Source organism: Diuraphis noxia, unplaced genomic scaffold (assembly GCF_037042655.1).
Source record: "Diuraphis noxia isolate RWA-SAM2 unplaced genomic scaffold, SU_Dnox_SAM2 contig0003, whole genome shotgun sequence".
Classification (NCBI taxonomy): Eukaryota; Metazoa; Arthropoda; class Insecta; order Hemiptera; family Aphididae; genus Diuraphis; species Diuraphis noxia.
This window is the reverse complement of record NW_028301713.1, coordinates 64,691,376-64,717,443: the sequence shown is the minus strand read 5'-3', so window position 1 is coordinate 64,717,443 and position 26,068 is coordinate 64,691,376. Positions and strand designations below refer to the sequence as shown.

Here is a 26,068-nt window from a genome sequence, read left to right as displayed (position 1 = left end):
AGTAGTAGGTAGTCAGTTATAAGTTATAATTATTTATATTTAAAATGGATTTAAAAAGGATTTAAAAATCAAACATATTTTAACTACTAAAAGAGGTAAAAGATGTACGATAACCAATATTTTTTTTAAATAGGACATTATTAAATATTTATATTTTATACGATTTGTTACTTATCATTAATTATTTGTTTTATATGATTTTTGACTGTAGATTACTGCCTATTACGTATACAATAATATTAATCTATACCTATATTTTTTTTTAAATAGGACTTATTATTACCTAATTATTTATATTTTATATGATTCGTTTAATTAATTGTTGAGTGTATATATTATAAGCATTTTCATACTGCTCAAATGATATTTTAAATAGAATAATTTTCGCCCAAACGATGTTTATTTATTTGCCCAAACGGTAGTGTTAGACGTAAGTTGAATAAATCCTCGCCTAAACGGTATATATATTTATTCGCCCAAACAGATCATATTTTGGATCGATTCGCTCAAACGGTATACGCCCGTTTCACGGACATATTGTATTTGTAAAAAAGTCCAGTCATCGCGAATTATAATAAACTCAGATTATCGTATTTTTATCAATAATGTATTATGGAAGAGTAAATCAACAACCAAACAGGTCCTATGAGTAGGTAATTTTCATTCTTTCGCCGCTTCGTGTTGATAATCATCCAGATCACACACTACCTAAGAATATTATACCCACTATATTATTCTTATTACTACTTAGGCTGACAATTTAGCCCTAGAAAACTAACCGTATAATATGTGACCATGTATAGATATAATTTATATAGACTCGAAGAGTTGCCGAGTTTGTGGATAGGTTATTATTAGAATACTAAGAATGCATAACAATATTGTTAAGCTTTGTAACTTGAAAATACCAACTTAAAGTCAATACTGATAACGTTTTTCGTGAAATGAGTGCTACGGTTTTTACCTACATATACCAACATATACATATAATCTTAATATTATACGCGTCGCGATTAGGAAAAAAACTCTTAAAGTTTATTGCACAGAAAAAAAAATAAGGGAAACCGACAAAGTCGTGTACTACTGTCGTGTCGGATCCAATTCGTTTTGTAAATCGTGATTCTAAGAGATTTGCTTATAACAGTATTATTGTCAATGTTTGTATGTACATAATACTCGCATCATTGACGGGCGCGCGCGCGTGCATACACACACACACACACACACACACACACACACACACACACACACACACACACACACACACACACACACACACACACACACACACACACACACACACACACACACACACACACACACACACACACACACACACACACACACACACACACACACACACACACATATATATGTTATATAAACATAAAAATACAACCAATTTATGTACCACCATTATCAACGAAATACAATTTCGAGTAATGTGATGAAAGTATGAAACTTTAATGGTTTGACAATAATGTTTTTTTTTTGTTTTTTTTTAGTACCAATTCTTTGCTAGTAAACTGTAAAAGTACCCATGCGGCCTTACACCAGTTTTACATCATATTGCATTATATTATATTATATAATATACAGTTAATCGGGAAAGTTTGTTGCACTCATATGTCTTCTCATAACATTAGTTACAACATTTTGGATATGACCCGAACGTCTAATCTTTGTTGTAATTATTTATTTACCAACCATTTAAAAAATATTAAAATGCATTATATATTCATATATCATATAATATAGTCGTTAATTCGTTAGTTTTCTTAAAACCCATTTGTTTACTAAAATGTGATAGATGTACGACGTACATTGCAATTATTACGAATATAATATAAGATACGAAATTATATTAATGATTGGGATATCCGATGAAAATATGTTTTGATTTGCAGGTTATTCGTATAATTTTCACCATAATATAAATTATTATTATATATATAATTATTAAGTACTTATTTGTAATATCATTAAAAAGCCATAATTTTAATTGTAATTGCTCACACCATAGTAAATCATTAAAAATGTATGGACTGTATGGTACATAAACCAATAATTATCGTAATTACCAACCTGAGTAATGTTGAAGGCTGATTGAAGCTGGTTAAAAAAAATCCATTTTGTATTTTTACTACCTACCTGTCATTGTTGTAATTTTGAAGACAGATAATGTATTTGAAACGACTTAAGACTTAAATTATGATTTAATAGTTTCTTTTAGGTATAATATATTAAAATGTTTATTGTTAAAATTAGGAGACTAGAGGTGTTTATATAATTAATTCTGTATAACGACGATGACTTACGAACATTTATAATACTCTCCTAGCGAGGAAAGTATTTTGAACGTATCTATATTATTATAGCCCGGTTTCTCGGTAAGTATATTAATGTTCAGTAACGTATGATTAATATTACACTAAAATAACTTGATATTAAGATGCAAAGCTATACAGAAACAATCAATCTTAACAAATGATACCCAAGCAGATATTTATCTCATCATTGAATACGGTATAACTATACTGAGTGGTTCTGCCAAGGAAACCATTTTTTAAATTTAAGTAATGAGTTTATTCAAATTCTGAATTTCGGAAATTTCAAATGTATTCATTTACATTCAGCGGTTCCCAACCTTTTTGAAACTATGGACCACATAGAAAACTTACAATACGTCAGGGATCACCATAATTTTAAGACCTTATTTTTTCTCATGAACAACAATCATAATTTTCTCACATATTATAATTTTGAATATTTAGATTATGAATAAATAAAATACAATGCAATCCCTTATAGCTAACATTATAATAATGTTTAAAATTGTTCAAGTTTAGGTAAAAATTTACATTTATTATCAATTTAACACAAATTACTATAGTAAAAAAATGCATATCATATACTATTATTTTTATCAATGGTAAATTTTAATTATAAAAACAAGTTAATGTAATTTTTGGGCTTGCATTTCCTTTACTAACAAAGATATTTTTGGGGTAATATTGCTCAAAGCTACACGCATGTATTTAGTGGCGTCCAACTGATTTTTTTGTTTGTTTGTAATGTAGAGCAATGCGGAAAATTCTTGTTCGCACAAATAAGTTGTTGAAAACATAACTAAATATCTTAATGCGATTTATCGAAGCTATTAGGATACGTAATTGCTTTTTTACACCAAAACTCCTTCGATATTCATGGAAGATTCAAACGTACCCTTACAGTTTTGATCATTTTGTAACTATATTAAATCTTCTTGGATATTATCAGGCACCTCATTAGCTTTTAACAATAAAAGGGTTTCGAATCATACTTCGGACACATTTCGTTTCATAACCATCGTATTCTGGGAAATACGACCAGTTAAATTCATCTTTAAGTTTATGAAGATGGTGTAAGACATTTTGCTGGACCCTTAGGCGTGAGGTCAGCATATTTTTCGTTGTCGACCAAACTTTTCAGTGTTTGAAACGTTGAGTAGTTATTCATCTCAACTTTACTTATCCATAAACTAATTTTACAAATAAATGCGCGAAGTTTATTTCCAAATATAAATATATTTGCAGGGCCTTCCAATCTATGATTTCCGGAGCCTTGTAAATTAAGTTTGTTTAAATGCTCATAGATATCAACAAGCTAAGCAAAGTGCATTTCAAACTTATGATCACAAATACATTTCAATAAATCGATCATTTTTTTCTCAGTTAAAAACACTGTCACCTCCCCCTTAAATGATAATAATCGCGCCAACATGTTTCCTTTTTAAAGCCATCAAACTTCGCGTGGTATGAAAAAGTAAAGTTTCATATTTAGAATCCAAGTCCGAGCGTATTGTTTTAAAAATGCGGGTATTTAGTGCACTACATTTGATAGCGTTCACCATTTGTATGGACTGTTTTAAAGTGTATATGAGTTCTTCGGGTAATGTTTTTGAAGCTAATGCTTGCCGATAAATTACACAATGCGTTGTAAATACTGAACAGTTTTTTTTTCTTTAACCAACGTTGCTAGGCCCGAACGTGATCCTATAGCATAGCTGGAGCTCCATCCATACAAAAACCTGAAAGTTTTTCCCACATACTGTCATGCTTTTCAGAATAATAATTTATTATCTTTATTACATCACTTCCTTTCGACATAGTACCCAATTCCTGTAGTAACAAAAGCTCTTCTTTTATTGTATTGTCCTCGTCCAAAATCTAACAAAACCTGCAGTAACTGACAACATTGCGAAACGTCAGTACTTTCATCACACTGAAATGCGTAAAAAAGTGAGTTTTTTATTTTACCAATAATTGTTCTTCGATATCGAAAAACATTTTGTCAATGCAAGCTTTCACGGTGTTATTTGATAATGGAATTTCTTGCATTTTATTTTTAGCTTCCTCACCTAAGACACTTCTTCAACAGCACTTAGTAAACAAGGTTTTAATAACTTTTCACCAATATAGTGTGTCGTTTTTTTGATTTTGTGATTTATTGTGCAATTTTAAATGACGCAGATAAAACTTTTTCATTTAACTCGAATCTTGAACCATCACTTGTTTCGAGTTTCATTTTTTTCAAATTCTCCGAATTACCCATGAAAAATGCTGGTGGTCGATCACCTGATTTAAGATGGACAGTTTTTCAATGCCGTTCTAATTTAGTGGATTTCAACACATCATTACTAAGAACAGTGGAACATACCTAACACACTGTCGGGTTTCACGGTTAGTTTCGATTGTGATAAATCCAAATTTGATATATAAGAGTCGTCATATTTTTTTTTTTGAGCGATTATATATTTAATATTAACACACGAACGATCAAAAAAGCACAGACGTCGACTGCGGAGTACTGATACAGAGCCACTAACAATATTACAATAAAAATGCATTGATAATATTAAACTTTGTACATAGCCTATTGTATTCTACCAATAAATTAATATTGCTTTACAAACAAAATTAGATCCTTATTGACCTTATTGGTTGAAATAATAACACAAGTGACATTATGTAATATAAATTTATGAATTAGCTACGTAATATACACGTGCCGCGAAGTCGATGATGATGATTGTCGGTACATATAATATTTGTATTACGCCCCAAAGAAAATATAAAATATTTTTAAATTTTGTAGGTATAGCTTGCGGACCACACGATGTCTCGTGGACCACAGGTTGGGAACCTCTGATTATTTATAAGAATAATATTTTCAAATACTTAGATTTTGTATGCTATTTATGGAGTGTCTCAACAAACTCTTATTGTTTTCAATGAGAACTTATCTCTTTTTTTTCAGGTGATATTTTAAAAACATTTTTTGATAAATTTAAATCAAAATTCAAACGTGTAGTTTTTGAATTGATTAATTTTATGCACTGATGATAGATCTATAGTGTAGGTAACGGGTTTGAAAAATATATTGAGTATGACGATTTAAATTTTTTATAAGTAACATTTATTAATTATTACTAATCTATACTATCTTATAATAATTTGAAGGCATGATCCTAGTATTATAGTATTTATTGGATTTATAGATCCAATACTACAGAGATTATGCATTTTTTTAAACCATTTTTAAGGAAAATTATTCTTGGTAGGTATATATTTATCTAGCTTGATAACTACTCGTTAAAATTTTGATAGAGATATACCAGTAATTTCAAAAAAGTCATCTGCATACAAATTTACAGAAATAACGGTTTGTTTTGATTCTAAAAAAAAAGTTTGTATCACAACTTACAATAGGCATTCCTTTATTTGTACAAAAAATTTAAATAATTCATTTTAAAAAGAAACATGAAGCTAATCATGCTATATAAAACCACCCAGTAATAAATACTCAAACAGAAACAGGACCAACAGAAGAGATAATTTTACATCATATTATATTATATGTTGAAAACATTAAACATATTTTTAAAGCAGTATTGATGTATAAAAATTACTACAAAAAAATTAATAGGTGATATTTTATTTTACAAAACAGTATATAGACTTAATACATATTATTACATAATTTAAATCTGAAGCCATGCCAACGCCAAGCCATCAAACGGATGTTAACCATCCATTAAAAGCTTTCAAAGTTATTACAATGACTAAGACTGATCGCAATTCGCAGGTGCTCTTATTAGTTTGTATAAAACGCTTCTTTTCATAAAAAAATATTATAGTATACATCTCATAATAAAATCAAATTGGAAAAAACCCGCGATTAAAAATTCCACAAAGAATTATCAAATTGACCAACCTACTCAAAAAAATACATATAAAACAAGTGTTTCCTCACATTAGTCGATAATATCTTTCACCGAATCAAGAAAATTTAGTCTAAAGACGTATTCTATTTATTATAACTTAACAAAAATGTATAAACAACAATGAAATTCTGAGCTTCTGTTGTCAAATGGTATTCTATAATATTACATGGGAGTTTATTATGGTTATATTGTATTGTAGTCTATGTTATGAATATTACTTATTAGTCTTTCAAACAGAAAAAACGTTTTTAATTTTTATGACTCTTGTTTTATTACTTATTATTATTATTATTATTATTATTATTATTTAATCGAATATACTTAAAATAGAACTGGATTATTGTCAATATTTATGTATAATTATTATATATGATGTGATAATATGATATCGGTAGAAATGTATTCGATGAACAAACTCCGCCCCCACGAGTAATATTTTATCTTGGATTGGTTTTTATAACTTTAAAATTTAAAAAAAAATGTTTTGAAAAAGAAATATTTTGAATTTCATATAAAAAGGAAATCATGTTTTATACTAAATACTAGATAGTATATAGCCATATAGGTAGTTGTGCTACAAAACATCATACATGCATACTCGTATATATTATAAAATAACTATGTATAATACATATACATATATCATAATTCATAAGCAATTTATATTTATAATACTATACTTACAAAAGTTTGGCATTTGTGGTCGATATAAAATCATTTTTTTCTTATCATTATTGTTTATTGATGACGGTCCATTTTTTTGTATGGATATATTATAATATACTTTAAGTAAATGTAAATTCTTAATGTACTTATATAAAATGTTGAATTATTTTTAATAAGTTTTTGCGGTCTTTAAACTTGTAGCTTCCTTAAAAATAATAAATTAAGTTTTTTCTTTACCATTCAGTTCCTGTAATCGTTCTTTGACCAATCAATTTACCGATTGCTTATAAAAACTCAAAATTGTTTGTAACCGATTTACAGCATGTACCTATAACATTTTATAATATATATGTTGTGTCACCAGACATATTGCCGGCTGTTTATTTTTACCAATCGCAATCACACAGAAGTAAAACCAATACAGAATATATTATTGAAAAATAACTCAAAAGAGGAAAAAGTTCAATTATTTTTGACACATTTTGAAACATAGAATATTTCAAGTTGAGTGCGAATGCGCTTACGAAATTCCATAATTCCAGAAATCATTCGGTGGAACTGAGTCAATTACATATTCCATATATTATATGTATATAAAAAGTGATGCAATTTCTGTAGTTTTATGTATTTATTCGCGGGGCTCAATGGTAAATATTAATAGAAAAAATATATACTTAAATTACTACGGGAAATAAAAATAAAAACTGATGAAAAGATGAACTGTTATATTTTTTATGTGGGTACCCGACTTGATGAAGGTACAGAGCATATTAAAGAAGGGTTTCTAAAGGCGATAGTGTGTATTATGATGGGTACTAACGTTTTTAAATTTTATTTACTATTGAAATAATTTCGTAAACCACGCAGCCTTATACAATACATGTAAAACTAAGATTAATCCAATTTTTATAACCTATTGTGGTTATATAATACTATAGAACAATTTTATAGTATACATTTGATTATCATGATAGTTTTTATAACACTTACTTTAATGACAATAATGTCCACTATTTTCTAAAAAACGCAGAAAAAGATCTCAGATTTAAATTACTTTTAGAGATTTTGATTCAATAACATTCTTTACACCCATTCGCTCGGAAAAGAGTACTTACTTAACGCCGTGTCCTATACGTGAATCTGACCTACGCGACGAAAAACAAAACAGTTTGTATTTTGTCGCATCGGACGCATCGTATTGCGACAGAACAGCATGGTCAGAATATAATTCGTTCGCACGAGTCACACTCGTCGGATTCACGTAGGACACGGCGTATAACGCGCAAAATATGTCCGCATATTCATTCCCGTTTACGATTTTAAATTAAATAAATAAATTACTGACATTTTTTAAATTATATGATACTTAATAGTAATTGATAGATTGACCAGTCGATCGAATTAGTAGAAAAAATAGTTTAATTTAACACATTTGATCTATGAACCATCACGATGACATTTTCCAAGCCTTTTGATTTTATTGTTTATTACACAGAATAAAATTAGATAAGACACTATTATGTGAACTATTGATATGTGACATAATATGTTTATGCTGAACAGCGATTTATATAAATCGATGGTCATCACAAACCGCCAAAACAAACTTATTTACATATTGATATGTCGTACACTCATCAAATTTCCGTGTAAAATGAGATTAAATAAAAATCGGAAAAATCATTTTGCTGTATATACCTAGTATAGTATGACGTCTTGGCGCCTCGCACAATAGCTTATCCAGATTCGGCGGGGAGCGTCCATTTACGAAACTTGGTATGAAGGTCACACACCCATAGCCGGGATTCGGAAATCGGAGCATGTAGGATTTTTATAACAGAAAGGAAAAATACTAAATAGGGAAGAATAATTAACAATGAGTTGATGGGTAAATTAAGGTATATTTATTTTAAATATACGAAAAAATTATAGTTGAGTTATGGCCAAGAAAATCCCACACGGCATAAAAACTTTTCCCAAAAGAGGGTCACCTAAAAAAAGAACAACACATATTATAATAACATAAATGTATTGTAGCGGCAGTGTACTACGGCGCGGCCCCTAACCGGCGTACATATTAATAATAATAATCCAGAATAATAATAAGAAGAAGGAGTGTTCCACATAAGATATAGTTTTACCACTACGCAATAATTAGGGGCGAATGTAAGTTCCTACACGAGACCTAGCAGGTAAACAAGATACATATTATGTTAGTTCCTACACGATAAAATAAGGTACATAATAAGATACAAATATAAATTATCCATTCTATATAATATTTAATAATTTTAAAAATAATAATTGTAATAATATAATAAAAAGTCACTTTGTCAGCTTACATATTTTATGTACTTATTTATATACTTTTGAAGTTTAGATTATATTTTCGGGTTTTAGATTTTTCCTGCAGTGGTGCTACAATTTTTCCCGACAACTATTACAAATTTTAAAATGCTAATTCATCAATATTATAATGAGTGTGCTTAGTGAACCACGTTGTATATATGTCATGCTTAATTGAGATCTTTAGGAAGGATATTATAGCTATGATGTATACTTATTAAATCTCGTACGATTGTTAAAATGGAATTTTTAAGTGTGTAGGTTTTGTAAATCAAATATGTATCGATGACGGGCTATAAAAGACGAGACCTGTGTTTAAATTGTATATTATGCTTATAACAATAATATTATCATCGGTATATATGGGTCACTATTCACTGTTATATAGGTACATCTCTTTTGATAAGTTGCTGCGAGGAATGATGTTAAAACAAACAATGGTGTATGCTGTTAAAAATTGAATTGTGAGTATTTATTCTAAAACTCGTAATACAACGCATTATGTGATTGTTTTACCAAGATTTTCCTATAATTCCCAAACACTATCAATATGACAGTACCAGTGGTGGATATAGAATATTATTTTGCAGGGGTCCCAAAAAAGGTGTGGTTAAAATTATTACTATTACACGTATTACCCAACCTATATTATTGCGATTATATATGTGTGCTGTTTTAATATGTGACTGCCTCATCTTATAAAAAAAAGCCTTCGAATCCACACTGATAAATACAATAAGTTTTAATTTTCAAAGAAGAGACGTATTAACTCTTATATTCCTATAATAGCTTTTAAATAGTATAGATGACTAATATTAAACAAGAATTCAATTATTGCGGAATAAAGAAATACTCAAAGAATATAATTGTACACAAAGTCACTCGAAAATTTCTTATGTATACAGATTTTTGCGTGAGTAATATTATGTACTGTAATATAATATTCGAAGAAAAATGTACATTAATACATTTTAAAGAGTTTTTACATTATTTTCTTTTTAAATGTCCAATTATAAAGGACATGGCGTAACTATTCAATATCTTTCATTTTCCGCCACTACCACTCTACGATCAACAGTCTATGCCTTTCTATTCGGTATTTTCTTTCTATTATTCATTCTTCTTCTTCTTCTTATAATAATTATTATTATTTATGTGAACTCAACATGTGGTCCGATGAGTTGAAAGAAAATCAGTCTTATCTCTTAAAATGTTCGCGTGTTATTTGTTTTTTTTTCCATTGAAAATATATTCTTTAATTATATCAATAAATCTTGTAAGTTTCCCGGGTGTATATACCTAATATATATATATATATAAAGTATGAGGTGGTTCACATTAGATGTCCTGCTGCAGGGTAATACTCTCAACGTAAATCCTACGAAAATAATAATATTATTATCAACATAGTGCGAAAATGTAATAGACTGCCACGGTAGTGTGATTTCCATATTCCTTATATTACGGTTTACGCCTTTAACGCTGTCTAGAAAATATTATACAAAATCTAAAATAGCGATATATTACAATAATATATTATATATTATGAATATATGATAACAGATAAAAACAATATCAACGTCATTTTCGTTGTCATTATTTATAGTTTATATTATACGCTCGACACACATCTGGTTTTCGCATTATGATGCGATTTGAAATTGAAATAATCGTGAATCCTGTACATGTTTGGTTACATTTAAAATGAATAATTGTAATATTATACGGTGCTTTATAGGTGTATCTGTGTATAAGTATACCTTCAGTTCACTGGAAAATTGGCATCGGTTTACCTGGCTTTGAGAACTAAATCGACCGATATGGACAACCGCCTGTCGCTGATTGAATGTAGCGCTTAGTATACCTATATTTTTGAACGTGATTCTATTTACTCTCTAAACTTTTCTAATATTTCTAAATTAAATCTAAACGTTTTAGGGTATATAAGCTATACAAACCTACATTAATTTTTAAATTATATATGGATTATACGTTATTATAAAAATGTATTTTGTTTCCATAACCAATGGTACTCTAAACTCTATAGCTCTATACCTATTTAAACGGAAAAGTATTCGATTTTCGTGATCCGAAACAATATTCTTGTGTGAGTCACCCTACCTATAGAAACTTATAAGTATAACGATTGAAAAACGAAACATTACCTGAGTCTTAAAATGTGCAAATATTTGTATGTACCTGTCGCGGTCGTTATCGCAACGACCGCGGCGTCTCTATCGACGTCCGCGAGATCGCGACCGACAACCGGTCTGGCCGCCGCCTGCGGCACGGCCGCCGGCCCGGCCAGCGGCGGTGACGCCGGCGACAGCTTTAGCCGGACCGCCGTCAACGTCGTACGCAGTGACAATATTTATATATGTATATATTACGATTCGGATAATAAACGTGTGTGTCTAAATAATACGTTGTAGTATTATTTATTTAAGATCCAAACCGTTCCTACACCTACATTGGCGCAGTCGGGTAAGGAGTAAGGTAAGTGCTAATTTTAATAAAAATAATTTTACGTAAATTAAAGTAAATTAGCACATATCAGGTTAAAAGAACCTACAATAGGTGTCCTGATCATACCGGTTCCTAATATTTTTATTCAGATTTTTTTATTTTTATTATTAATAAAATATTAAGGGCTTGTCCAATCTAAGGTGGTAAATTGTAGCAAAATTTGCATAATTTAGCGTAATTCCTACAGTGCTAAACTTGGTTTAGGCTATTTATAGATTGGAAAGTACATATCTCTACCAGCGATAGCCCGAGTTACGTAATATCGTATCCATCGTAATTTAATTAGATAGATAATAGCAATTAAATTTAATCTGCACAATGGTTACTAAATGCATTAGTGAGTTAAATATTGTCGATATTAACAGGGAATTATTGAAACGTGGTATTGAGACCGGGGGGTCCAAGGCCGATAAACTCTTGGCTTTAGAAGAGTATATTCGGACCAAGGAAAGCATTGACCCAAGATCAGTACGGTTTGGGGAAACTGACGAGACGTCAGCCCAGGTACCGGAAGGGAAAACATCGGAGGCTCAAACTGAGGAGGATGAGGTCAACTCTGAAAAGAACTTGATAAATCAGTTTATGGAGCAGATGTTAGACAGGCTGGAGGGGTTGGAAACAACGGTCGACAAGCAACAATTGACAATCGCTACTCTCAGCGAGAGCGTGGAACGCTTGGAGCGGGAGTTAGCAGAAGAAAAGCATAGGTCGACCGAGCTGGTGGAGCAAGCAAGTTGCTCATGCCGTGAAAATTCCCAACAACCATCAACCAGCCATATATCCGGAGCCAATCAGATTTGCCCGGACGAAAGTCAAAATCGTCCGGTCAAAACTCAAAGTGTGAGTTTTGAGAGCCGATGGGCGAACATACGGAGCAGATTGACCGGGGAAAACCCGAGAAATCGGAGTTCTTCCGGAGTTTCCGGTAACCGGTCCGGAGTGTCCGGTGAAATGTCCGGAGTCTTCGGTAATCTGTCCGGAGTGTCCGGTGAAGTGTCCGGCGGAAGTCATGAGGAAGCGTTACGGAGTAGTTTTTCCGGAGTAAAACGCGTGCATTTCCCGGACAGCCTGCTCATCCCTCAAAATGAGCTAAATATGGCCCGTGCGTCGATACCAGAGTTTGCCGGTAAGAGGGAGGAAGACCCAGTGCGGTTTTTGCTCCAGGCCGAGGCAATACTTGAAGAAACTGGTATCCACAAGGCTAGATGGGTGACCGTTTTGGCCCCTCAGCTGAAGGCACAGGCAGGAACATGGTGGGGAACCATGAGAGCGTTGGACTTACCATGGCAAGAGTTCAGGTCTGAACTATTGGAAAAGTTCAACGGGGACGAGTTGCAGTCGAGTCTGCAATCAGAATTGTTGAGCACCGCTCAGACCAAGACCGAAACACTGGGGGAGTATGTCCTACACAAGTACCAGTTGTATCGGAGGTTAAACCTTGGTCTGACAGAAGAAGCGGTGGTAATGACAGTGATTGGACTCATGCGTGATGAATTTAGAATTCATGCACGTATACAGCGACTGAAATCGTTCAGCGAATTACGAGCGCTTGCCCATGTTCTGGATGGTAGCAAGGCCGTAATATCGGATAAGGCGGGAGTGAGCACCAACGTACCACCAAAGTTAAAATGGTTGGATAAACGAAAAGCTGAGAGTGCTGGGAAATCCCAGGTGCCGAATCCGAAGCAACGACTATCTTCGGGAGCAGGATGCAGGGTATGTGGTAGTCATGACCACTGGCAAGCTGCATGTCCAAAAAGAAAGTCGGAGTCGGGAAACGCCAAAACGACCGGCGGGACCGCCGGGTCCCGGCCGGCCAGGAAGTAACCGGCGGAAAAGTCACGAGTCGTCCGAAGAGTGGTAAGCAACGAAGTTCAACTCGGGCAGTGAGTAACGTTCCGATACAGGAACCACAAATTACAAGAACTGACCCGAAAAAACGGAACTTCGGAGCAATACGGACCGGAGACTCGGGAAATGGCCCGAAGAAGTCGGACCAAAAGAGTTCTGAACCGGTAAAATCCGGTAAGAACGGCATTCCTCCGGAGAAAAACTTTGGTCACCCGAAGATAAGCTCCGGAGTGAGGAGTTGTCCGGTGAAAACCGTCGAGCCTCCGGAGAAACACCGGAGAAAGCGCCGAAATCACCCGAGAAAACCCATTGAAAACGACGTTCCGGTAAAGGAACCACAGTTCGTGACAATGGACCGGGAAAATGATTCGGTGATGGAAACGGGTTCCGACCACCTGGACAACAGGTCGGGAAAATCTTTAAGAGTCGAAAGTGTTCCGGACAAAAGTGAAAATCCCACCGAGGTGAGTGATGTTTCCAATAAAAATGTCGCGGACAGCATTTCAAGTGATGCGGAACAAGATGAGTTAACACAGGAGTTGTTAATTTGTCCGGTCACGGCCGAAGATTTTTCCGAGGAATTTATTCCTTATCCACGGGAAAAGTGCAAGAGGAGAGACTCAGATACAGACTCAAAGTTTGAGTTGAGACAACGCTTCTCGGATCTGCGGACCGGAGGGTTAGAGTCTCCAGCAATTGCAACGGTGTCAACGGGGAAAACAAGAGTAACGGATGTTCCGTTACCGGCCATAGAACTAGAGTTTGCACTCGGGGCAGTAGTAGCGCTACTGGACTCCCAAGCGGCGAGGACTTACGTCAAACCGTGGGTGGCAAAGAAGTTTGGCCGGAGTTTTACCGAAGAACCGGAGACTGTCCGGATGGCGGACGGTCGGACCCGAGAAATTACGGAGTTTTCCGAATTTCGGGCCCGAATAGTGGATCTGGAGGTAAGCTTCAGGGCGGCAGTGTTAGACGATCTCATCGGAGATGTCTTCCTGGGCCATGATTTCCTCGTGGAGCAACAAGTCGCTTGGGACTATAGCGGTTGCATAATCCACCTGGGGAAAGAAAGACGTGTTTCCGTGAGTTGGAGAAATCCAGTAACTCCGGTCACCGTAGGAGTGGACTTAACAACCGCAGGATTACCCGAAGGAGAGTACGGTATGCGGGTCAAAGAAGTCCTATGCCAATATCCGGAGGTTTTCTCCGGAGAAGTAGGCAGAACTCGGGTGATAGAGCACCAGATCCGTCTCAAGGATCCAAATCCGGTGGCTCTAAACGCTTACGGGTACTCCCGAGAGAAAAACGAGGTGATTGCCGAAATGGTGCGAGACATGGAAGAACAGGGTTTTGTTGAACCTAGCATCTCTCCATGGGCTGCACCGGTGGTACTCGTGAAGAAAAAGGATGGCTCACGTAGATTCTGCGTTGACTATCGCCGTCTGAACATGCAGACGGAGTCGGACGCTCACCCGATGCCGGATCTCCATGACATGGTCCGAGGAATGGGTGGAGCGAAGATTTACAGCACCATGGATTTGAAATCAGGATACTGGCAGGTGGGTCTCTCACCAGAGACACGTCCACTCACGGCGTTTAGGACCCAAAGAGGATTATTCCAGTTCAGAGTAATGCCTTTTGGACTTAAAAACGCCCCCGCCACATTCTGTCGCTTGGTAAGCGAGGTCTTCCGTGGGTTAGTTGGTAAATTTGTGTTGGTTTATTTGGATGATATTGTGGTATACTCGGAGAGTCCCGATCAACATCTAAACCACTTGCAGAGAGTCTTGGAGCGACTCCAGTCTTACGGTCTGACGTGCCAACCGAAAAAATGTACATTCGGGGTGGCACAGATCAAATTCCTAGGACACGTCGTGGACGGTGAAGGAATAGACCGGGAACCGGAGAAACTGACGGCGATTCAAGAACTACCGGTCCCAAAAAAGACAAAGGACGTGTTACGGGTATTAGGCGTTTGTGGTTGGTACAGCCAATTCGTGCCACACTACGCCGAGATCACAGCACCACTCACGAGTCTGTTGGCCAAAGGGACCAAATGGCGTTGGTCAGAAATTGAGCAAGAGGCGTTCCGGAAGTTGAAGGAGTTTTTGGTGTCCGCACCACGGCTCTGCCCTCCTCTTCCGGGTAAGCCATTCAATCTACAGACCGACGCAAGCGAAGTCGGAGTTGGTGCCGTGCTCTTCCAGCGGGGGGAGAGTGGTGATAGGAAAATCATTTCCTACGCCAGCAAAAAACTCAATCCAGCACAGGGAAGATACTCGGCAGTCGAACGTGAATGTCTAGCCATAGTTTGGGCGGTTGACAGGTTTAGGCCATATCTTGAGTCTGGTAAGTTTATGTTATTCACGGATAACGCGGCACTCCGATGGTTACAGCAAGCCCGCTGTACCAACAGCAAACTAACGCGATGGGCGCTACAACTCGGGGCTTTCGATTTTGAAATCCGGCACGTGCCTGGAGTAGAAAATGAAGCAGCCGACGCGCTATCCCGTTGTCCGGTGGGACCGAATACAGTGGACGAAGAATCGTTGGAGAACAATATCCACGATCCCCCTGTGATTCGGCCCGGAGTGTCCGAAGAAACTTCCGGAGTCTTCGGTGATCTGTCCGGCGTGTCCGGAGGATCCGGTGTGGGTGCAACCCAGTGTGGAGCGATCCAGCCGAAGAGGGATGACGAAAACGTCACATGGCAAGTTGTCCGAGAGTGGCAACAAAATGACCCGAACATACGGGAGATAGTTGGTAAACTCTCCGGAGACGGTGCAAGGTTCGGTCGTCTTCGGAAGTTGTACATCATCCGGGACAAGGTGTTGCACCGCCACCCACGGTCCATCGCGCATGGAGAAGAGGGGGTGGTTGTTCCGGTGGACAAGGCCCAGATTCTGCTACAAAGGTTTCACGACCACGATACAGCGAATCACCCAGGGTGGAAAGAAACGTACCGAAGCATAAAGAGTCGTTTCTTTTGGGCCGGTATGCGTGAAGCAGTGCGAAATTACGTGCGGGCGTGCGACGTTTGTGCACGTGTAAAACCACTGAATCGCAAACCAGAAGATCGGATATGCACCCGAGTCCCACGGCAACCTTGGGAGGTGCTGAGCATCGATCTTATGGGTCCATACCCACGAACGCAGAGGGGTAAGACAACGATTTTGGTAGTAACTGATTGTTACAGTCGCTGGGTAGAGGCGTACCCCTTAGGAAAGGCGACGACCAAATCGATTGTGGATACATTCGAACGGGAGTTGTTCCCACGGTTCGGATACCCGAGGGCATTATTGTCAGATAATGGCCCGCAGTTCGTGTCCAAGGCAATGGGAGACGCACTAAGAAGGTGGGGAGTGGAAGGATGGACGACTCCAATATACCACCCGCGTGCCAACCCGGTAGAAAGGCAAAATCAAGAGTTGAAGAAAGGGTTTCGAACCTTACTTGTTGATAAGCCTCATCATCTGTGGGATGTCTACCTGCCACACGTGTTGTTCTCCGTAAGAAACAGGGAAAACCGAAACACCGGACAGTCACCGGCCAAAATGATGTTTGGTCGGGAGATCAAGGCCCCCGGAGATTGGCAGCTCGAGCTGGCCGAAGGATCCCGGGACGCGGGCAAAAATGGTCCGGAGTTGTCCGGAGCAGCGCGGAAACCTCCGGTAGAAATCGAAGATTCTCCGGTGGAACCAGATGATATTCCTGTGGTAGAGGGGGGGGACCCGGTGGTTTCCGGCCCCAAGGGCCCCAGGACCCATATACCCCCAGAATCCCCGGGAAGAAACAATCTGTCGGTAGGGGATTGGGTATACTACAAAGCGCATCCGCAGTCAAGTGCGGAGAAGCGTTTTCACGCGGGGTTCGCCCCGAAATGGTTAGGTCCGGTTAAGTTGGGTAAACCACTAGGAACTGGAGTGTTCTTGACGGAGGGTAAACACCCTACTAAGTTACATGTCTCAGCGATGAAGCGAGCTGTAGGACCGTCAGAGAACACTAACTAATCATACCTTGTTTCAGATGGCAGAACGCGCCAATAACCCGCCACCAAACCGCAACAACCGGCCATCCCGTGGCATGATTGCCACTCACGTGGAGAAGCTCCGGGCAATGGCCGCGCAGTTGTTGCGGGAAGCCAGGAGGCTCTCCGGGGATGGACCGGACGACACGGTGGGCGGTTGGTCGGCCGAACGCGCGGCCACCGCGTCGTTCGGCCGGATACGAGCAAGCCCGACTGCATGGGCCTTGTTCGAGCGGGGTTTCGCCGAGGGACGCCGGTCCACCCGAGCGAACACCCCACAGCCCGAAGCCGCCAGGCCCAGGGCAGGACCACCCGGGCGAGTGCCACCTCGTCGAACAGCACCGGCGTACCAGCGCCACGACGTCCGGGATGGACGTGGCCGGTTCCGGCGGCCAGCGGGGCAGCCGCAAGCCGACCCGACCGACGAGCGGCCCGTGCTGCAGCCGCAAGCCCAGCAGCCCGTGCTGCAGCCGCAAGCCCAGCAGCCCGTGGTGCAGCCGCAAGCCCAGCAGCCCGTGGTGCAGCAGCCAGCAGAGCAGCAGCTAACTCCACCAGCAGGCACCCAGGAGCAGCAGCTAGCCACGGTGGAGCGGTGGATCCAGGCCATGGAGGTGACGCCCGGGGACCCGGTAATCCTCCACGTGGACTAGGTTGCTCGGTCGCGTCTCGTGGACTCGGGGGGGAGTATGTCGCGGTCGTTATCGCAACGACCGCGGCGTCTCTATCGACGTCCGCGAGATCGCGACCGACAACCGGTCTGGCCGCCGCCTGCGGCACGGCCGCCGGCCCGGCCAGCGGCGGTGACGCCGGCGACAGCTTTAGCCGGACCGCCGTCAACGTCGTACGCAGTGACAATATTTATATATGTATATATTACGATTCGGATAATAAACGTGTGTGTCTAAATAATACGTTGTAGTATTATTTATTTAAGATCCAAACCGTTCCTACACCTACATACCTATAATTGAATTATTATATTTATAAATAAAGACAATACAGGCTAAATTTTTAAATTTTAATATAGGTACGACTGCGACGCACAATTACTAAAGTTTACATTATAAATATTATACGACTTAACTCAAATTCATTAAAATACAGTTAAAATTAAATTCATATATGGTCCACATTGGTGTTGAACGATCGAAATCACTCGTATTAGAAGCTTGTTGGCCTTACAATAATTATAGTGGTAGGTTGTAGAATATAAAATTGAGAGGTATAGCGAGACAAATGCGGATGAGGTATATCTCGTATCAGTCGTATCATAGATTCATAGATCACTATATCATAGATCAACAAGTCTGCTGTACAAGGACTAAAAGAGGAAATATGACTACATGCTATTATATGGCCTATAATATGCTTTTTACGTCCGTGTCGCGCTTAAACGTCAGCTAATCTACTACTGTAATTCCGACTCATACACGCGACGTTATTATTTATATACTGAACTTGTAACCTACGCGTTTAAAAAATATAATAAATTTAAATATCGTACATCTTGTTCTTTACTTTGTTTAGCGTGATTTACGATAATTGTCAGTTGTTTACTAGTTCGTGAATTCTTGTTCGGATTGTAAATGTCGCCCAGAGACATTATTGCTGTCTTTTCTCACATCACTACAGCTTTTAACCACCTATTTTCGTGTACGACAAATAACGTTAAAATATCTTCTGTGTGCTTGAAAACTGTTGGCTTTTATCGTAATAAAATTATTATTTTTAATGTTTTTATAAAGATTTACTTTGATGAGTTTATATCATTGTTAATGATGCGTATTTCTAGAGAGTTAAATTAATTAGAAATCTTATAATAGATGACATAAAGCATATATTTTATACCCTACGATAAATATATATATATATATATATATATATATATATTATACTAATGTGCTATCGGTGTTGGATGGAAACTCGAAATACTTTCACATTTTTCTTAACACAAAAAACTGTGATTAAAAATAATACTAATATACAAAGGAATATGAATATTAATGAATTTATTTTTGTTCCATCGAGAACTATTATTATATATTATTATAAAGCGCGCATAATCACATCATAGTTAAATTTTCTCAAACAAAATATTAACTATATATTACTATTAATATATTAATTAATTAATCATTTAAATATTAAATAACAATACGAACTGTTACTGATGTATTATTGTACCGTGATTTAATCATTTAAATATGACATTTAATACGTATGAAAAGTAGTTTTAAATTTAAAAAATCTAATCGGTTTGGTTATATTTTCATGATAAATAATTATTTTAGAATTTTTTTTTTTTTTTTGTAAGGCGAACCCGCGGCAACATAGGCCATTGGGTGTGGGGTGGTACGGTAGGGGTTATTTTTGTATATTTGTTTGTAGGTTTTTAAGTTTGTAGGGTTGTAACACGTGTTTGTGTATGTGTGGCAAGGATATGTTGTTAAAAATCCCGGGTGGTCACCCATCCGGGAGCTAGCAACTGCGGCCGGTACGTACGCTCAGTACGTTTCCGCAGATTGAGCGTACGGCCGCGCCTCACCAAACCACTATTTTAGAATTTGTAATTAAAAAAATAACATTAAAATTATCAAGGGCATATATGTATATGAGATAACATTGTAATGGTGTATGTGTAAGTAAAGTATATATAATATTAAAGTATTTGATTATTTTTAAAAAATGTATCTTATAAATTATAAATTATAGGTAGGTTCTATATCTATACTATCTAGAAATAATTTATTTCTAAAAGTAAGAAAAACAAAGTGTCTATATAGTATCCAGTATTTTTTTGAAAATGTTGAACGACGTATCTTGTACCTATTATTATTTCATCTTGAATTTTTGTTTATTTTTTCTCGTACCTCGTCTATTCCTGCATATAACGGAGTACATTTCACTATTATACATATAATATACAATAAAATGAAAATGTTGTAGTGTTGAATAATTCGTTTGATTTGATAAAAAACTAAACGTACATTTGATGTATTAAGCTTAGGCAAAATGTAAGAATAATATACAAGCCGCATCAGGATGAAATTCGATTAAAAATTCACTCAGATTGTGGCAGAACTTATTAATACATGCGTTGGGCTTAAATGTTTAAAAGTTGCTAAAATTATATAAGGGCTATATATTATATTTTTGTTTATTATATAATATAGAGGAGTATATTATAGTATTTAGGAGTAGTGAATAATTTGGAAAAACAACCAGGAATCTTATATTCTTGATAATAATTGGCATATGTTTGAATATTTTTATTGTTCGTTTGCAATTTACGATCTTTTGAAAAAAATAATGTATCTAAGCCATTGTTTTATTACTATGATACTATTCTAATAGGCATATATAATGACCGTCAATTAGTTTATTTAAAAACATTTTCAAATATTTTAACGCTCATATTATTGTATTAAAAATTTAAAACGAATCTCTCATTACTGACGTGTGATAGACACAAAATATATATGTATCTATATATAATTCATATTTGGATTTATGGAGCCCAGGTTGAAATACCTAGTAAAAATTGAATATTTATTAATTTACATTGTATTGTCGGTATTATTATAGATACAATATAATAACTAATAATAAATTTAGTAAGTATTATTTAAATTTAAAAAAAAAAAACTATCAAATAAGAACAAATCAAAATGTATTGTAGTATTACCTGCAGACCTTAAAATGTTAGCTGTGCTATATCACATATCTTTAGTGTTAATATTTAACAGATGAAATGTGGGTTTGTTTCTGAAGTTAAAGTTGGATTTATTTAAAAGTTAAATTGTTCAAGAAGTTATTATCAATCAATTGACAATCATACTATACATTAATATGAACAAGAATCAGATTTTTTAAGGAATCAATTTAAAAAAAAAACATCTATTGTGTTTATTATTGTATATCCTGAGTGGGAGATATCTTTCAACATTACATTTATTTGATGTATATCACAAAATATTTCGAATTGAAGAAAGGATCGTATTTTAATCGATAAGACGTAACCGATAAGAACGATAAGATCTAACTACCCAATGCATAATACAAATATTTTATGTAAATGTATACAAATACATTTTAAACTTATTACATTTTTACTTTCATAAATTACTTATGTTTTCTAAAAAAAATAATGAAGAATCAAATATCACTCCAAAGTCGTTGGTGTTATTATTATGAGTTAAACTAACTACTAATTTACGTATAGAATAGTTATAAAATATGAGGTTGTTTTTTTTAATATTGTAAGATACAGTACAGCATCTGTTATATAACGTTTAAAAACATACCATTATTATAGCCTCATTAGTACAAAAAATCTAAATAAAATTGGATATTAATTGAATCTTCAATACACTTAATTTTTTTTGTTGAAAAGTTTAGTGTAATCAGCAAGTAATAGGCGATCTGAATGTTTTTTAAAACCTTAATCTAATTCATTGATGAAAAGAGAGAAATATTAATGATAATGATAAATAATCTTCTTAAGGGAGACAAAAACCTTCATTAAATTTGATTTGTAGTTTTCATACTTAACAATTTGAATACGGTTTGGTTAAAAAAAAAAAAAAGTTTCACGGATGAAATCAACAAATTATTAAAACCGATTGATTCTAATTTTTTTATTAATAACTGATGATCAATTCTACAAAACACTTTTTTTAATATGCAGCTATTTATTTATTTGTCATCTCATAAAAATTTAAAATATTTTTAAATTATATTTTGGATATAAATCCTAATAAAAACATTTGATATGACTCTAGGTATTTAATATTTTGATGAATCATATTGTGTTTCATTATTTTAAATAAAATATTCATCAAGAGATTATATTTATTCAAACGAATGTCAAAACAAAATTATTTATTAAGTTATTCATATTTTAGAGGATTGTCAAATCTACCTATGTATAATAATTAAATATAAAATATTTAATATCACAAAAATCTGTTTGAATATATTTAGAACGTAAATTTGTCACTCAACGACATTATTTTAGTTGATGTCAAGTCTGATGGACATTAATGTAGGGGAGTAATTTGGTTGAATTCCAAATTATTATGTGTGGTCTTCTTGACGTTTAGCACTTACATAAAAATCGATTTCTAAATAATATGTTTACGGATTCTAGATTTTTTAATTTAGTATACCTACCTATCGTCTACCACATTAAAATAATAATAAGTTATGAAATATACTGTTTGGTATTTATATGTACAGTAATATTTAATTTAAAATTAAAACCACATCATCTTGGCATCCACACCTACAATTTTATTTTTCGATAGTGTTTAGCTGATTGAATTATTATAATCGAATTAAAAGTGAAATTAAAATAGGAACCCTAAAGAAAAATGTGATTGTGAATTAAAATATTTTTTATATTTGTATTTTACATAAAAAACATATCTAAATAATATATTTTAAATGGATTTTAAGTATTGGTATTAATAGCTATAATGTCAAATAATCGTCTGCAAATGATTTTTTTCATCTTATATTTCTTTAATCTCTGTTTTCCGTACCACGAACCTTCTTTAATTAAGTCATATTCTTGGATTAATTATTAAAGAATATCCTGTTTTAAGAAACAATACAATTATTTATTTTCTATTTTAGTTAGAATATATTGCTTATATTTTAATATTTAATTAAATATTTTTAACATAATAACTATACCATATTAATATAGATATAGTTATTTTAACGAGTAATTTTTAAATATATATAAGCATATTTAATAAATATGATAATACTTTAAAACAAATTTAAAACATACATGTATACCACCGTGTCTAGAAAGTTCTATATCGTAAGTGTTGAACTGCTGACGACAACATATGCATTTTTTTTTTATTTTAATACGAAATAGTCTAAAACGTATTTTTAATAATTAATATTTCCGATTCGAATAAAATCATTTCGATTTTCAATAAATCTTCAAATTTCGAATGCAGTAACGATTTCCTAAACATATTATTTTGATTAAAAATCAGGATAATACCATCATGGAGTATAGTACATAAATATATTTTAAAATATTATATACTCAATGGTAATACTACAACTGTTTTTTTTTCAAAATCTTATAATGGTAATAATAATTTAACATATCTCTATTCACCATAATTTATTCTGAAAATAATTAAAATTAACAAGTAACGGCGATCGAAAAAAACTTGATTCACAGTTATCACTTTATTATAATAATATTCACCAATTCAGTGCATTGTTGTTAGCGCTATAATAACCTGCAGTGCTTGTATTATTTAAAGAAACATTTTACAGTGCAATATTGTTTTTCATAAATTATTTAAATCACCCTACCTTATTAGTTAAAATTATATCGACAATATATTTTGATTTTCATATCAAAACCTATGCATATTTTAATTAAAGTAGTGTAATATTAGCCATCCGAAAATTTTGATATGACGTATCAACCTAATATTTAACTAATTATTTAAATTTCTGATTGACCTAATGGAGGAACGTGATCTTAAAAATAAATAAGACATGTTCAACCCTTTGATTAATATGATTAATAAAACAATAATCGGATTAACTCGGGTGTACATTATCGGGATACTACGGAATTATTTGGATTTTATGATAGTCGTTTCATATAATACGAGTAGTGATCATAATAAAGGGTCAAGTTACTTCATGCGGAAAGCATTGATAGTTGATACTCACTATTATCACATTTTAATGTAAAAATAATCAATACAACCATGATTTGTTTGATTCCAGCCTCTTCTTAAGTACAGTTTTTATAACTCACTAATATTACAAATAATTAAATAAATAATACTTTCATAGTTGTGTAAAAAAAAATTTACAGGTTACCTATACCGGCTATACCTACTTATTGGCTATATATTATTTTCATTTGTTAACAGTTCACTTTCACATAAAACGACTATTAAAAAAAATATTGGTTGATGATTAAGTGACATATTATTATATTGTATAGTTGATCTTGTATTAATTGTAGAACTATAATATTTATGATAGAAATTTTAAAACTTTATTTTTGCGTTCGTTTGAGGTTATGTACGTATTATATAGAATTGATTATATTGGTAACTGAAATTCGAAAAAATACTAAAAATATTTCAGTTAAATACTAACTATATAAACAAATAAAAAAGAAATAGAATTGGATATTTATCGCCTGTATACTAGCCCACTGGCTGTTTTTGGGCGTGATTAAATTTAAAAGCAATATAATAAAATCACTGCTTCCCAAAAATCAAAAACAGTTCTTACTGCCAACAAGAGTTCAGTTCACTATTGTGTTATTTATTATATTATATAATGTATATATTAATATATTATTATATATTTATTATTACTTTATAGTATATACCTAACGTACATAAGGTGCACCAAGCATGTTTCCCCCCATTTCTTTTTTCTTATAATAATGTTTTTATTCAAATTCCAATATTTGGCAATTGAAATTGTCAAGTACTGCACGTAGAGACCATATTTTTCAATATTTAGATTTTTCATTTCATTTAAGGAGTACCCTTTAGTGATACAAACTTCTCTTTTAATAAGAAAACCCTTATTTTACTTTATATTATTGTTAATCAAATTGTTTTTATAAAGATTTGACGTATGTAAAATATAAATAGAATTTCGAACGAGTAGTTTCTGAATTATTAAAATTATATGTGATAAGGATTAAGGATAAAAGTATTTAATAATAGTTTTATCTAACAATAAGTATATGGTAAATTGGTAACAATGCAATAATTAGTAGGAACGTAGTTTTATACTTGAACAATTTTTGCAAATTATAAAATTATAAATAATTAATATGAATTACTATAATTTTTATATTATCATAGCCCCTATCGGATCTTTAAACTTAAACCTATTATCCTTAGTATTTAGTACTTAATACTTAATAAGCCGTGATACCCGTATATGCTGTCTCTGTCTTACAAACATGAAACATGAGCCATAGTTAAGTTACTTACTTACGTTCAGTAGAATTCATTTTTGATATTAATATTATTGACTTGTTATTAAATAAAATAGTAAAAATGTTATCTGAGTTATATTGTCGTTTGTTATGGGCATTTTATTATTGTTCATACTATGAAACTATTTACTATACGCCTTTATAGCTAAAGTATACATAAAAAATCCTAAAATTAAAATTTGAATAAATTCACTATTAAGAGTTCATACGCTACACCCGTATGTGTTGTCTCTGTCTTACAAGTTCATAACATAAAAAAAATTACTATGAGCAGATCACGCGCGTTTAGATCCGTTAGTTTAAAATCGAGTATTTTAAGATATACAAACTATTTACAATTTTAAAATACTCATAACTAGCTACAAAATTAAAA

At 34.2% G+C, this 26,068-nt stretch overlaps 2 protein-coding genes across 7 annotated transcripts in view; both read left to right on the top strand.

Annotated features, from left to right (window-relative positions):
- Ac78C (adenylyl cyclase 78C) overlaps positions 1 to 26,068 on the top strand; it is a 161,502-nt gene that overhangs the window by 35,342 nt on the left and 100,092 nt on the right. The gene's annotated exons all lie outside the window — the stretch shown is intronic.
- Positions 17,681 to 18,624, top strand: LOC149057669 (uncharacterized). Its single transcript, XM_089224001.1, has one exon. It carries the CDS (start codon positions 17,681 to 17,683, stop codon positions 18,329 to 18,331), a length of 651 nt encoding a protein of 216 aa, XP_089080127.1. The 3' UTR covers positions 18,332 to 18,624.